The sequence below is a fragment of the Emydura macquarii genome, unplaced genomic scaffold, assembly GCF_026122565.2.
Source record: "Emydura macquarii macquarii isolate MOO-44397 ecotype Brisbane River unplaced genomic scaffold, CSIRO-AGI_Emac_v2 contig_3220, whole genome shotgun sequence".
Classification (NCBI taxonomy): Eukaryota; Metazoa; Chordata; order Testudines; family Chelidae; genus Emydura; species Emydura macquarii.
The window spans coordinates 6,977,948-6,994,138 of record NW_027133357.1 but is presented as its reverse complement, the minus strand read 5'-3'; the positions used below and the strand labels follow the sequence as shown (position 1 = coordinate 6,994,138).

The 16,191-nt window shown below is 51.0% G+C and overlaps 1 protein-coding gene across 1 annotated transcript; it reads left to right on the top strand.

Moving 5' to 3' along the window:
• Positions 1-5,357: 5,357 nt before the first annotated feature.
• Positions 5,358-13,684, top strand: LOC137142369 (blue-sensitive opsin). The gene is made up of 5 exons (XM_067531686.1): positions 5,358-5,718; positions 8,407-8,575; positions 11,594-11,759; positions 12,622-12,861; positions 13,553-13,684. Exons 1-5 carry the CDS (start codon positions 5,358-5,360, stop codon positions 13,682-13,684), a joined length of 1,068 nt encoding a protein of 355 aa, XP_067387787.1.
• The last annotated feature ends 2,507 nt before the right edge of the window (positions 13,685-16,191 follow it).

Genomic DNA, 16,191 nt, shown 5'->3' with positions numbered 1-16,191 from the left:
ATGGGCTTCCACTGGAATATTTGAGCTCAATACCCGACAACTTTGGTAAAGTTCAAATCCAGATGCAGAAGCAAGGTATGACTATTATTATCCACATTTTGTGCTCAATCCCATCTCTAAAAGGGGTCAATCTGTGCCCCTGGATTCATCCATCCTTCACCTTTGGGAGAATTGGGAACTAGATCCAGGTCTGAACTTGGTGCTGGAGCCCAATTCGACCGAAAAACAAGGAGCTTTTTCGACGGCATCACAGTAGATCAGGTAACATTCATGTCCATGTAAGAATGCAGACACACTGAGTTACTGTCCCAGCCTTTTGCCTCAGGAGATCTGAATTCAAATCCACAGACATTCCTCTTTACTGTCACCCTCCAAAATTGAATACAAGACCAGGGACCTCTAGCTAGTCCTTCATGTAAACTGATCCGCATATGTGAATCTTTCTGATTACAATATGACTTTCCTCCCGAACTCCAGCTGAGCCTCTTGAAAGCTCCAAAAACATCTGGCTTAATTCCTTCTCCGATTCTTCTTTTTGTGTGTCTCTATACTTCCAGGAGAGGACACAGAAGTGCAAGAATGCTGTCTGGATGGCTATTCCCATGAAAATATGAAGGTCTGGAAGTTAGAAATTCACATTCCCATGAGATTCTCAGCCCACATTTTCAGAGGCTGCTCAAGACAATCTGCCACTGTAGGCAAAACTTCAGCGTCCGCCCCACTTCTCCTAACCCTCGGGAGGCAGATTTGGCTCAGTTGACCCTCCCTCATGACACCTTCTTTTGTGACCTGATGTGCCAGGACACACCACCATTCACTCAAATTTGGCCTGGCCACCCGTCTGTTAGGATGAAGGGGTGGCTGGGCCAAATCAGCCCCCTTAAATGGCTACCCAAAAATCTGCTACCCTCGGCAGCTCCCTAGATTGCCTATAGCTAGAGTGGCTCCTCGCCTGTTTGCAAATAAAAGCTCAGAGAAACATATGAACTTTTGAATGCTCATCTGAATGGAGCCTGAAGTCTGAATCTTTTGAAATTGGCTCATTGTAGGGGAATCCAGTTTTCGTACGTCTACCAGCCTCCTCCACTCTCAGGAGAGGTATAAAAGTGTCTTTCAAGACACGATGGCAAGGGAGCACTATGCAATGAAGGGACGTGTGTGCTTTACCAGAAAGGAGCCTGAGGAGAATCTAGAGAGGAAAAATGAATCAGGTTGGATTATTTTGTGACTTGGTGCCACACAGTTATGTCTCACTCCTGCATCAAGATGACATCAGCCCCTTTCCAAGGGTGTAGGCTTTAGCCCTCGCTTAAATGACCTGATTATTCTGGCCTCCGCTAGCTATGTCCTAGTTCTCTGTCCTTTCAGACCAAAGCTGGAGGATCAGAGCATGCCAGCGATAAAGATATCATTCTTCCTACCTCTTGGCCTTCCGTTCCCGCCCTGCAGCCCACTCTAAAACCTCCCTCCGCCCCCGCCCAACGCGCACACAGCTTTTGGGACGATCTAGTTTCTCCACTGAGACGACGTATACTTTTTCCATCCACTTCATCTCTGTGGAGGGCGGCTGGGGGGAAGGGACTAAAGCTTACAGTATTAACAGATCAGGGCCATTTACGCCACCACCTGTCACAGATTAGCGGGAGAGCTCTGCTAAGTAGCCTTAGGCAGTTCTCCCATTGCAGCAGCGTCCAGCATCCTGAACTAAAAAAAGGGGAGCTTGGGTCAAGGAAGGGAGCATATGAGTTTGGGGCTAGTTCTGACCCAGTTCTGATGGATTTCCCGGAATGACATAACCTCCCCTTGACCCAAATTCAGCACTGAGGATTCAGGGTGAAACCTTCCTTTCTGCCCCGCTTGCTCACTCCGTTCGAGTGTGGAGCAGTCATGCTTTTTCTTGCCACTCTCTCTCAGGCCATCTCCAGACCTTCTCCTTCTCCCCTCATCTCCCAAAGAGCCACCTCCTCATTGCAGATCATGCACCAGCCTCTCCAAATCCCTGATGGATGTGCTGTCCCTTCTTCTAGCTGGGTATAGGTCTGAATAGCCCCCAGGCAGGTAGGGATGCTATCAGCATTCCAGTCACTGGGGAGTCAGTCTATAGGTGGTAGGTTTTTAGTGGCTTGTGAAAACACAGTGTTTTCCCCTTCCCAATGGGAATCAGGCCATCATTTACTCTTTTCTTGTACAGCACCTTGCACAATGGAGCCCTGACCTTACTGAGGCCTTTAGGCAGTTCTATAATAGAACTGTTAAACAATAATAATGCTCCATGCTATGTCCGCCCAAGTCTACTACTAAATGAACCCTTGATCAGCTGTGGAGCTCTATGGTTTTTCTCTGCCTCAGTGAACTCTTTACAGGGTTGAAATAATGAGAGACCTGTTCCTTGTCACTGTGTTTCTACCATTTGCAATACTTTATACAGAGGTGCTAAGCCAAGACTGGAACTTATATAATGACCCTACGTGGGCTAACAGTGGGGTTTGAATCCTGGCCCTTCAGCAGTAAAAGCACAAGCCACTACTGCTAAAGGAGCAGCTCCTTTAGCTGTCAGCGGTAGTAGACTTATTCTCCTACAGCATATGGATTAGACACAAAAGCAGGACTCAGACTCAAACTCCCCTAAATCCGAGTGACACACACAGTATTTCATCCGCGATGCAACACTAAAAAACAGCCTAAGGAGAACAAAACACTAATGATTAAGTATTTGGGTTCCTGTGAAACCTGGTGATGTGATTTCCCTTGCTTAGATACTATGGTGATGAGCACAGACAGACATGTATGGACATAGACAAACAGATATGCCAGCTTTCTGCAAAATTAAATGCTCATCCACCGTAGCTGCAATTTCTGGAATGAGTCAAAGAGAGCCAGGAAAGGTCCAACTGGGTTAATTCAACCGTCTTACTGCCTTTCCATGGCATACTTGTAGACCAGACAGATTCTTGCAGGGTAGTCCTGGCCAAGGAGTGGAAGAGGAGGCAGAAAGACCTGAGGGCTCCTAATTGGCAAGGATGCTGAAATGAATTTTATGCAACACCTAATGGGGCTATCTAAGCCACTCCAGGAAAAGTGGACTAGCTGGGCAGGAATACAGGACGCCCAAGGCCAACCAGGCTTTCCCTTCCTGCAGTTGCTGCTCCTTGAACAAAGAATGGCAAGTTGTCAAGCTGGTTTTAGAGCTGTGGCCAAGGAGCCTCCTTGAACATAAGAACGGCCGCGCTGGGTCAGAGCAATGATCCAATTAGCCCAGCATCCTGTCGTTGGACCCTGACCAATGCCAGGTGCTTCAGAAGGCATGAATAGAACAGGGCAATTTATTGAGTGATCCCTGTTGTCCAGTCCCAGTTTCTGGCTGCCCCAAATCCTTGCAAATCTGTGAGACTGATTGGCTTCCCAATCCTGGAAGGGGGAGCAGAACACGGGAAGGAAGGGAGGCACTGCTGGGAAACCCTGTGACCTTTTCTGCACCTCCAGAAGGAAAAGGGGGCGACCACAGACCACCAGGCCTTAGTAAGTCCCTACCGAGTCCATGGGAGATGTGCTATTGACTTCCAACAGGATCAGGCCACTGGGGTGTGTGAGAAGCAGATGTTCGGTTACGTAGTTCAGAAACCTAATTGCAGTGAAGACCCAACGCAATCCACCTCCCAGCTAAGCTGTAGTGTGGGCTGTGAGAAAGGATTGCATGGAAGCGAGAGCCTCATTTGTTCCAGCTGAAGAGAACCCAGACTTTCCCCTTTGGCAGACTGGCATCACAACCGCATGTGGCTCACAAAGTCACTGAGGTTGAGATGTCAGCCTGGAAACCCCAGTTCTTATTGAGACTCTTTGGAGCAGGGACGGTCTTTTTGTTCTGTGGTTGTAGTGCCTCGCACAGCTGGGTTCTAGGCCATCACTAGGACTCGTAGGTGCTACCACGATGCACATAATAAATGATGATGATAACTTCCTCCTGAAGAGCAGGAGGTAGGCAGGAGCCGGCCATGGGCAGGAGTGTCCTGCAAGAGAAGAAGGCTGGTTGCGTCCCAACACGTGGACATGCCCAAAGGTGACGTCGTGACACAAGTACACAATGTTCCAAGGCACCTATGCCGATGACACAGTTTGGGTGGGGGTTCAGGCTTACCAAGCTCTGCAGCTCTGATCCAAAATCCAAGTGTTGCTGGTTCAGCTGCCCTTTTTATGAGGCCAGAACCTGCAGTGGGAGGACCTGATTCTGCTCAGAATCCGTAACTTGCACCCTTCGAGTATTCGGACGCTCATGAAACCAAACATTGGAAAGGCGAGACTCACTGTTTTCTGTCTGAAAAAGTTTCAGCCAGCCAGCCAGTCAGGGAGCAGAAAAAAGTACCATGTCACTTAAGCGACCCACCACACACAGCAAATATCAAATACTGAGCAGCCCAAGCAAGCAGGTTACAAACAACCCAGGAGGTCAGAAATTGCTTTTCCAAATTATTTGCTGAATATTGGCAACTAACAAATACATTTGCAGAAGTCGGGATCAGGCTAGAAATAGAACCCAGGAGTCCTGACTGTCCATCCCCTACACTAACCACTAGACCCCCTACCCTGTGGAACAGAACCCACTGTACAGATGGAAAAACTGAGGCACAGAGAGACTAAGTGACTTGGCCATGGCCACACAGGGTGTCTGTGGCAGAGCTGGGAATTTAACCCAGGTCTCCCAAGTCCAAAGCCAGCACACTAGCCACCGGACCATCCTTCCTCTCAAATAATTTAACCAGCTCGTCCTCTTAGCTACTGGGCAGACGCAAAGGATGTAATCTGGGTTGAATTTAAGTGGGTACAGAAATCCCGCTCCAATACTCCTCTCTCTGTTATACCATTCTACCCACCTGTCATTCTTTCATGGTTACCACCTGCCAATTTACCACTCTCCTCCTGCCTCACCTCACTTCCAAACAGACCAAATTCCTTCAACGATATTAAACACTTAATGGAAATTAATACGCCTTAATGCAGGTTTTGGGGCCAACTAGCTGCTTAGAGGATGCTTAAACCGTCAACCCCTCTCAATCCCGTTGCCCTTGTCATACAAACTTAGCCTAGACCCTAATCCTCCCCTCCCACCCTCATGCCCTCCTCCGCCCCAGCAGAAGTGGGCGAAGGATATAAAAACCCCATGGGATCCTGGCGGGGCCAGCCCTGGGATGCAGATGAGGGATGACACACCAGCTCTGCATTCTCTTAAGGATTTTTTTTTGACGGGGGGGAAGGGATTATTTTTTTATTGAGGTTGAAACTAAAGTTATATTGGTTTAAAAAAAAAAAAAAGAGAAAGAAACAATTAAATAATAAAGAGCAGCTGCTAAAATAACAGAAGGATGAACGGGACAGAAGGTATCAATTTTTATGTGCCGCTCTCCAATAAAACAGGGCTGGTGCGGAGCCCCTATGAATACCCACAGTATTACCTGGCCGAACCCTGGAAGTACCGAGTCATATGCTGCTACATCTTCTTCCTCATCTTCACCGGGCTCCCCATCAACCTCCTCACCCTCCTCGTCACCTTCAAGCACAAGAAGCTGCGGCAGCCCCTCAACTACATCCTGGTCAACCTGGCGGTGGCTGATCTCTTCATGGCTTGCTTTGGCTTCACGGTCACCTTCTACACGGCCTGGAATGGCTACTTTATCTTCGGGCCCATGGGCTGTGCCGTGGAGGGCTTCTTCGCCACACTGGGAGGTAAGAGCTGGGACAGCAGAGGGCATGCAGGGAAGGGAGAGTGACGCATGGGTTTGCCCAGCTGGAGGAAAGAGGAGAGGAAGGAAGGTCTAGTTTGCCCTGGGTTTATTTCCAGCTGGAAGCGTGCCGTCCAGGCAGGTGGCTTGCATTCAATCTGAACATCTGAATTTCCTCCCACTGAAACATTCCTGGCTGCTCTAGTGGGCTGTTACTCTCTGAGTTCCTGCTTTCTCAGGGTGTGTCCGCACTGCAGCACACATAGACATAGCCAAGCAGAAGCTTGTGTTATCTTAGCTAGCTTGGGGACTGGAACAGCAAAGCCCCGGCCGCGCATGTTTCGGCACGGACTAGACATGCGAGTCATTACTCGCGGTTCCAGGCAGGTTTGTCCAGCTTATGTTAGTGCAGCTTTGCTGCTCCAGACCCCGAGCTAGCTAGATTAAAGCTAGTTTGGCCACGTCTACATGTGCTGCACTCACACCCCCTAATTGCAGTGTAGACAGAGCCCATGCGGCATCAACACATGCTGTTCCCAGAAGGAGGACATTGCATTGTAATGCAAAGGTACCATGTAGTGAAATGAAGCGGCCATGCTACATCCTCCCTGTCAGTACAGCCCAGTGACTTGACAACCAGCACAATGACAAGCCCATGTGCTCAGTGCCACTCTGTTGCCATGGCCAAAATAGATTTGGGATTTTTAACAATGGTCTTGGAAGCCCACAACAGCAGCAAACATGCCAGGAGTTTCAGAAAGGGGGCGGTGACAAGGAATCAGTTAAGGATCTGGGACCCAAAGTTCAGGGGTGTTTGAACTGGGAAGGGCTGGGGTTGAGCCCATTGCTAGGGTCCACACTAAGACAAGCACAGCTTGAGCTGAACCTGGTAATAGCCATGGTCTTAGCAAGATCTTCCACCGCTGTTCAGAATGAGCCCGGCTGAATGTTGTGCTGGAGCCCTTCCCAGTAGGTCACTTTCAACACTCATTGGTATCCAGCCCGACTGAAAATGACTCTTCCTTCCACAGTCTGACCTGGTGTCCTCTGGCTTTGGGGGTTAATGTGTCCATCTGTAGCGCTGCTGGCAGCACTCATGTACAGCACCGAGCACCTTAATGCGGAGGCCCGGGTTTGAATACTGCCCCCCCTAATAAGGCGGCTTCCCCCACCTATCATTTCTAACCCAGCCAGACATTAGCACCACATCAGAGTCCAAGTCAGCAGCCTTACATCAAAGGAGCGGGTGGGTCTTTATCTCCAAGCAAGCAGCATCACCCACAACGTTAATTGGGCCCCCTTGTTGGTAACCTGAGCAGCGGGGTCAAGGACAATAAAGGTCCAAGAGACTGAACTTCCCATAGAGTGGTCCTTTCAGAACGGGAAACAGTGCACGGGAAACTTAGCCCACGCTACGGCCCAAAGCAATGCATCTTACAGCACCAATGCTGCAGTTTGGAGCAAGGGCAGGTTTTTTATACAAGAGAAGGGCCAGGTCACTATTTGGGAGGAGAAGGAAGGTCCGATCCATATCCGTGAAGGGTAGAAAGATCCATCTGTAGTCTGCCTGGGGCGAGAGAAGAGGAGTTTGGTGCTTTTGAAGGAGGAAGAAAAGTCTAAATCTGGGGCAGAATGGGGGTGCTGAAAGAAAAGGAGGTTGCTCTCAATAAGAAAGATGATATGATCAGTATCAAGGAGCGGAAACAGGGTTCAGTCCATATTTTTGAGCAGAGCTGCACAAATACAGAAAAATTTCTGCACTGACTATTCAGTGGAGTTTTTAAACCCAGCTGATTTGACCACGCTCGTGGCCCTTTAATGTTCCACCCCTCCAGGCAGGGTTGTGATCGAATCTCAGTGGCACAACTGCGTGCAAAAAGTCCATTTCCGAGCAGCATGAATTAACTTTACATCTCTGCGCTCATCCAACCAGCAAACAGAGATGATACCTTGTGACTAATCTGGCCAACCAAACATAGCTCAGAGAGCCAGTTCTTGAAGGGAACCGTTTGCAATCAATGCAAGGAGATTTAAAAAAAAAATAAAGAAAAAGGTTAAAAAAGTTCACTGGGTAATTTCCAGTAATAAGTACATTTGAGGCAATGGGGATAGAGGGTGTAGCTATGAGCAGATAACCACATTCTGGGGGCATTAACAGGCTTATGGCACATGCTAAACACTCATAATCCCCTGAGGTTTGATTATCCTTTGGTAAATAAACACACAAACACCTGCCGCGGCTCATTCTCCTGCAGTGGCAACACTCTTACCAAATACCCATTTAGAGCCATCCAGCCTGGTTCAGACATGGTGCAAGCGAGGGGACACACCTCGAGCCATGCTTACTTACGCTAGGTCGGGACTTGGCCCATTGACTTCAGGGGATGACAAATGAGCAGGGCCCTAAACAAGACACTTAGAGACTCAGATTGGCACTTGGGCGCTTTATATGGCCATTTTGGGGGCAGACTCAGATTCTGCTCAAGCCCATTTAGACACAGGGAGATGGAGAGGCTGCAGGGCACCAGTTCCAGCTCAGCCATGTGACCCCAACTCCGGGTTCCTGTGCTGTGCCCACAAGACCACTTCCACCCCTCCCCCCGGTTCAGATAGGAGCAGGCTCAGACAACTTATCACCAAAGTCCTTTAACAGCACACTCATGTTAGATCGCTCTCTCTCTTTCTCCCCCAGGTCAGGTTGCCCTCTGGTCACTGGTCGTCCTGGCCATAGAGCGTTACATCGTGGTGTGTAAGCCCATGGGCAACTTCCGCTTCTCTGCCACCCATGCCTTGATGGGCATCAGTTTTACCTGGGTAATGGCCTTTTCCTGCGCTGCTCCCCCCCTGTTTGGCTGGTCCAGGTGAGTGATAAACGCAGACAGGATTTACAACCCTCTGGACAAAAACCGCTGTCTAAATACTCGAATCCCAAATAGCCAGGGCATCCCCTTAGGCTGCAGCACTTGAAGCACAGACGTAGTTATGGATCTGAACCTGATCTGCTTACCCTGGGTTTACACTGGTGTAATGCCATTGACAAACGGATTTACACCTGATTTACACTAGCGTTAATGACAGCAGAATCAGACTCTGTGCTTTGAGATCCTTCCTGAAAATGCAACCTCACCCAACCTGGTATTACAAGCTTCCTCACACCGCTCTGCCAACGCACCTCAATCCTGCCTTACGGCCCCCTCTGCTGTTCCTGTCCTTGGCTCCCCCACACATACCTCTGCCAATGTACGTCAGTCCTGACCTGCCGCATCTCCTGATGTTCCAGGCCCGGGTTTCACTCCAGCTCTGCCAATGCATTTCAATCTGGCCCTACAACACCCTCTGCTAGTCCAGTTCTGAGCCCCACATGGCATTCTGCTACGGCCCTGCCATGCCGACCTGCAGCCCCTTCCCCTGCTGTTCCAGCCCCAAAAGCTCTGTGCATCAACCCAAGCACAGGAAGTGAGAACTAACCGTGGCATGGGCAAATACAGACCTCCATGCGCTTTGCTCACTACCACAGAAGGGAAGGGACAAAGGAGTCCAGGCCACCAAGTGAATAGAGAAGAGACTCTGTACTGGTTTGGGACCTCAGAGGAAGCATGGGCTGCTCATAATGCAATTGTCTAATGCCATGGGCCACCTGCTGCGCTCTGTCTAACAGCTGCCTTCTCTTCGGGGGGAGCCAGGCGCGCACACACTTGTCCCCGTTCCGGCTGCCATTGCAGGCTAACCAGCTAGAGCAGAATTTGGAGTGAAGAGGTAGGGGCCCAATCCTACAATCGCAGCTTCCAGGGGTTAATCCTTATGTGCGACAGTTAGTCCCAGCGAAGCCAATGAGTAAAGATTACACACGGCATGGCAGGATCAGGCCCTGTCATTTCAAGTTGAGCCCAAATATCATCTTGGCCTGGAGCTGGGAGGTCAGGACTGCGGCACAGCATTGGAAGCTTGCCTGGCTTCTGCCTCTGCTGTATGTACTCTGTGGATAAACACGAGACTTGAGCATTAAGGAGGGCTGTCAATCTGGCGTCTTTCACATGAATTCACTTGTCATTTCCCCTCCAGCACAGGCAAAGCAACTGCCCTCACCGCAGCCCTCCTGCTGCAAATTTGGGACCTGATCCTGAAAGAGACTTCACTTTACTCCTGGCAGCAAACCCATTGAAGTTAATGGGGCTACTTGCTGGAGTAAATTTACTCATGTGACCTGCAGGAACGGGGCTATTAAAATAACAAAGCTGCTTTTGAGTCATAGGAACCCAAAATCTGATACACTAAGAAATATCACCAGGTTTCTTGGTTTGGGTCTCCTCCCTTCCCCAAATTTCTCTTTATGGAAAAGCACTAAAGAACTGGCCAGGGATGAAACCAATAGGATGCTACAGAAATACAACAGGGTGCGGTTTAGCTCCCCCCACAACCAAAGCTCGATCCACAAACGATATTACTCTGAAGTCCTATAGAAGTTCATAGAGAATGAGGTCCCTCCTATAAGTCTTGTTGAAAAAAAAAATCCTTCCTACAGAATTTTATAGCAGGGAAAGAATTCTGTCGGGTGCCCGGGAAAGCCTATGGAAAGAATCTTATTCTACATTCAATTCTACAGGCAAAAATTTAAACAGGAGCGAACAATAGGTCCATCAATGGCTATTAGCCAAGATGGTCAGGGACGCTACCCGTCAGCAGCAGGGAATCCAGTACATCTTAGAGCAGTGCTTCTCAACCATGCTGATACCAGGGACTGGCTTGCTGCCTTCCGCAGCTGTGTCAGGGAGACCTCAGGGGCTGGCACTGCTCCACGGACCAGTTGTTGAGAAACGCTGCCTCATTACAGGCTCCCCATTATCGCCACTCCTCTGGAGCAAGAGCAGCCAAATGCTCAGCCACGTAGGGACGGGAATAAAGAACCTGCTGCCCTTGGGAGGGCGTGAGCGTCACAACGAACTGACGTTACGTGTCTGAGGGCAAGGGGTCAAACGGCAAACACGCCTGGCTCACTCGCCGCCTTCTCCTGAACGAATCACTACCCCTGCATGATCCTCTCCTGGTCTGCCCGGCATGGGGGCACGACGCTTCACAGCAGCTCCCATCACACGGGGAAGGAGCGCAGCAGACTCAGCGGAGCCCCACGGGGCAGTATGGCCCACCATCTCATGCCAATAGGACGGGGGGAGGGGGGAGACGACTGCAGGGCAGGACATGCGTGGGGAGCCCAGGACTGGCGTAGTGGAGGGTAGGGGCTGTGGGTCAGGACTGACGGGCTTGGGCAGAAAAGTTTGGAAGGAGCATGCACGATGCCTGGGCACTGCACCCACGGCTCTGGCTGGTGCTACCATTCTCAGAGGCTCAGGGAATTGTCGATGTAGCACCGTGGCTTCTCACTGCCTGCTGAGAAGGCCCATCAGTGACCTTCTAAGCTCAACCTTTTAATTCACTCTTCCCCAGTTCTCCTCAGGCTGGCAACAGTGTTTGTCCAAAACCAGAACTCAGGAAGTCCACACACCCACACCCAGTTTCTCATCTTCCCTTCTTCAAGGCCCACATGCAGACTTTCCCTAGCTCGGCTCCTTCCACCAGCCCCAGCTCCACACAACCTCCTGTTTCCTGGGCTTCCCCAGTTTACAGCCCGGCTTCCTCTTGCCTCTGGCAGTCCCAGCTACTTTTTCAAACACACCCTGCCTGCAGGTGCCCGCTGCCTTTTACACTGGAATCACCTGATTGCTCTCCCATGCTCTCCAGTCACCCTGTTGCAGATAACAAGATACAGAGTCTCTGGTTCACCTCACTAGTTTCAACCCAGCCCCATCCAAAGGCCAAACATGGAGGCCCCTGTGAAACGTTCAACCTAACCCTCTTGCTTTGCTTGCTCGCTCACTTGGCAGATACATTCCCGAGGGGATGCAGTGCTCTTGCGGCCCAGACTACTACACCCTCAACCCCGACTACCACAACGAATCCTACGTCGTCTACATGTTCATGATCCACTTCGTCATCCCGGTGGTGGTCATCTTCTTCTCCTATGGACGGCTCATATGCAAAGTCCGAGAGGTAGAGTATGCGTCGAGCTGCTCAGGCTTTGAAGGAGAGACACAATGAGCACAAGGGGGTGGAGGGTGTTGGTCCTCAACTGTAGAACAAGCTCCTTGGAGCACCTGCAGCATCACCTGGTGGGCAATACAAGCCCACACCTGTTTGGCCAGGTCAGACTAGACAATCACATTGGTCCCTTCTTGCCATGGAATCTATGAATCGCCCCCTGGTTCCCGGCTTAGCAAAGGGGCAAGAGACATAAGATTTCACACCCATAATTTGTGAACGTCACACCCATAATCAGCGGGCAAAGATGGGGCTCAGTGCCTCATAGGGGGATCTAAAGCAAAGATGATTCTCCGCAAGCACAAATAAAGTCAGGTGTGTGGCCTTTTCAACCCCTCCTTTCTCCAGGTAAGAGATTTCATCGGTTGCACTTTATGACTGGGTGTGTGATGCCTTGGGTGTGAGCTGGTCCAAGTTCCATGTGTAGACCCAGTCTGTGCTCCAGTCCTAGTCTGTGTTCTGAGCAGTGGATCCAGTTTGTGTCCTTCCTTTGTCTCCAGTCCAACTTCTGAGCAGTGGAAACGGCCCATGCTCCAGATACAATCCAGGTTCTGAGCAGTGGATCTGGTCCCTGCCCCCCGGATCTCATCCATGTTCTGTGCAGTGGTTTGTTCCCTTTTGGGCATAATGCAGTACAAACTGGAAGGTCTCCAGCCCCAGGGGTGAGCTTTCATAGCAAAGGGGTTCAGACCCGCTGCCTGCTCCCCCACCCGCGCCATGTCAGATATCCAGTTCTCTCTAGCTTGCCTGATGGGGGAGACTGCTCAGCACTGCAGAGTGCCCCTCGGCTCACTGCCCTCTCCCACGCCCACAGGCAGCCGCGCAGCAGCAAGAGTCGGCCAGCACCCAGAAGGCGGAGAGGGAGGTGACCCGCATGGTGATCCTAATGGTCCTGGGCTTCCTCTTGGCCTGGACGCCGTATGCTGTGGTGGCATTCTGGATCTTCACCAACAAGGGGGCGGATTTCTCCGCTACTCTCATGTCAGTGCCTGCCTTCTTCTCCAAGAGCTCCTCTCTCTACAACCCCATCATCTATGTCCTCATGAACAAACAGGTGAGATCTCCAGGGCTAGGCAGCGGAACCCTCCCTGCCAAAGCGGTTTCTGCCCTAGGCCTCCCCTAGAACTCTCAGGGTGTGCCTGGAACCTGGCCTATAGCACCCCCTGCTCTCCCAGTTCTGGGCCCCTCAGTCCTGACCTGCAGCTCCACCTGCTAGTCCACCTCTGGGCTCCACCCCCCATTCCGCTCTGTAGATGCACCTTGATCCTGACCTGCAGCACCCCGGCTATTCCAGTCCCTGGGACACCACTCGGCTCTGCCAATGCACTTCAGTCCCAGCCTGTAACCTCTCTGCTATCCCGGTCCTGTGTCCGAACCCAGCGCTGACCATGGCCCTTGATCCTGACCTACACTCTTCTTGCTATTCCAGTCGTGAGCCTCACCACAGCTCTGCAGATGCACCTCCCTCCTACCCAATAGCCGTCCCCCTCCCCTCCGCTATTCCAATCCCAGGACAAATTGCAGTTGACCCTGGCACCCTTCGCTTTCTGCCTTACCCTGTGCCTGTGCAGTTAGAAGAGCCGCCACATTTTGCCACAGCAGGGGTGGTTGCATCTCTGTAGTGGGCAAGGTGTTGTACGTAACCCAGAGAAGTGCCATTTGTCTCGTGATCAGAGCACGGTGCCACTGGCCATAGCGGCTGTGAGCACCGTACAAAGGCGCCACTGCTCTCTCTTTCCCTTCAGTTCCGTAACTGCATGATCACCACCATCTGCTGCGGCAAGAACCCCTTTGGGGATGACGACGTCTCCTCGACCGTATCCCAGAGCAAGACCGAGGTATCCTCCGTCTCCTCCAGTCAAGTGTCACCAGCATAGACCATGGACAGTTTGAACTTGGGGGACCTTCCACGTCCTGGGACCAAGAAGTAGAAACTGACGCATCCACATACCCGCTGGTCCACAAATTCGCCTCATGCGGTTACTCCCTTGAACCCCGTCATCTCATATCGCACCTGCTCAGACGTGCACAGGATAGCCCTCCCCTGTGAAAATAGCGGTGTCAGTACTGAATGTGGCCCTTCCCTGCAAATAGCTGTGCACTTACGGAACCCACTTATGCAAAGGCTCACTTGTGCACATGCTGAAACCACTTGTGCAAGCACCCCCCGTGCAAGTATCAGATCCTGCACTCTGAGCCCTCTCGCACAAACCCTGCTGCACATGCTCATGCAAGGACAATACCAACTTGTGCAGACACCTGTGCGCTCACTTGTTCGTGATCCCCGGCCCCCTTGTGCACACAGATTTAAGGAAATAAAGCGTGACTTAGGTTGGCAGGGGCTGAAGAGTTTTGGTGAGAGAGGGGCCCCAGAGGCTACCCCCTCTGTGCTTCCCGTGGGTCACTCTGTGATGCAGCTTGTGTCACGTGGAGTGAAATAGCCTTAGTGGTAACATATAGTGACAGAGGGGAAGTTGTCCAGTACCCCGATGCATGGTGGGTGCCTGAATCCCCTGCCCCCCCGCTGTTGTTTTAGAATTAGAACAAGCCGGCAGCATCATTTCTTAGCTCTGCTTCACTCCTCAATGGCTGCTGCTGTTGCTCCATTTCTAAAACAATACTGTTTGGGTGGTGCATCACGATGCCCATCGCAGAGATGGCAACGTGCAGTGATGTGATCAAGGCCACAGATGGGGTCAGTGGCAGAGCTGTGATTTAGAAGTCAGGAGTTCCTGGCTCCTGTTCTCATTCTCAGTCCACTAGAGTGGACTGTGATCATTCAGCATAAGTGCAAGTGGGAGCAGCTGTGGGTCCCGCGCTCTCCTACATCCATGCTAGCTACATCCTAGCAGTATAGCTTGCCAGCAGAGAGTTGATAGCTCTCGACGATCAGAGAATTGCAGGAGTTTTCGGTATATTTACCATCAGGCACCACTGAAAATGATTCAGTGCAAGAGAGAAACTCCAGCTCAGCAATAACACGGATCCAGAAGACAGCCCGGTAGGAAGAACGGGGAGGATAGCGAACTCTGGTTTAGCTTTAACCCCCCTGCCTAAAGTGCTGGTGTACGTGTGAGAGGCGAGTGTATGTACAGATATGAGCATATGTGAGCACATACAAACTTTGGGTGTGTATACAGGTCTCTGAGAACAAGAACAAGCCTGAGCAGGCATGCAGGTCTGAAAGCGTGCGCATGTATGTGTGGATTCAGGATGGGAGGACATCCAGCCTTTGCATTCTCCCCCAGAGCTCCTGGCATTACGCTTGCTCCTTGGTCGGGAGCTGCAGCAGAACACCATAGCAGTTCACTAACATGATGGTTTTGTGATCTGTAATTCCCTCTCTGTTCCTTACTATCTTCCCCGTCCTCTCACTCACCGAGCGGCTGGGAGGGAAGCTACCCCTCTTTCTTTGCCTGGCACCACCCCAAGCTGTTGCACGAGGACTCGAGAGGTGGCATGCAGGACAGCACGCTGCCCTCTGCGCCATTTCCGAGCAGAGCAGAGCTGGCGCAACGCAATGGGGCAGAGCATGAAATAAACTAGCAGCTCTCCCTGCTCCCGGGTTTAAGCAAGACCCAAACTCAAGCAGAGCAGACTCAAGTCCCAGTGCTTCAAGCTCAAGTATTGGGAAACTCTTGCCCAGTTGTAGATTTAATCCATGTTACACGCTCCACAAGCCCCGTTGAGGACCCAGGCGACAAATCCCAGTCCCATCCACATCAGGGGAGATTTTGCTGTTCAGTGGCATCAGGATTTGGTTTTAAAGATCTGCATTTCCAGTTGTGTTACAAGGAGTCAGTGAACGAGGGACTAATCACCGCCCTGACAGCATTTGCCATAGACCACTGCCTTTAACCTCATACACTTAGCTACCTTTCATGGCTGTTTAAAGGCAGCCCATTCTAATACACCAACCTGACCAGCAAATCCCATTAGAAGTAGTAACCACTTGCGCATCCCCAGCTGCATCCATTCCAGGCAGGCACAGATATCCCTGTTTGTGTGGCATTTACTGTAGGTCGCGGGGGTATTTCGGAGTCATCGTTCCACAACCCTGCAGAACATGGAGCAACAAATCCATGGCTAGCATGGTCTCTGCGGCCCCTTACCAGCACAAGAGAAAGCCTGAGCTGTGCATCCTTGGCAAATGCACAGTCTGGGAAAATTGATAGACATCGTCTTTATAAATCAGTATAACAAATGAAGCTGTGAAGAGGCTTCGTTTCCAACCCAAGCCCCTCTCTCCTCAAGACGACACTGTAGATATATTTTGTGTCTTGGAACCTGTAAATATTTGCTCATGTACTTGGAAATCGTTATGTTTTCCAGCCCTTTGCTCCCCCTTTTCCTCCGCCTCCAAGGCAAGGAATGCTCTTTCACT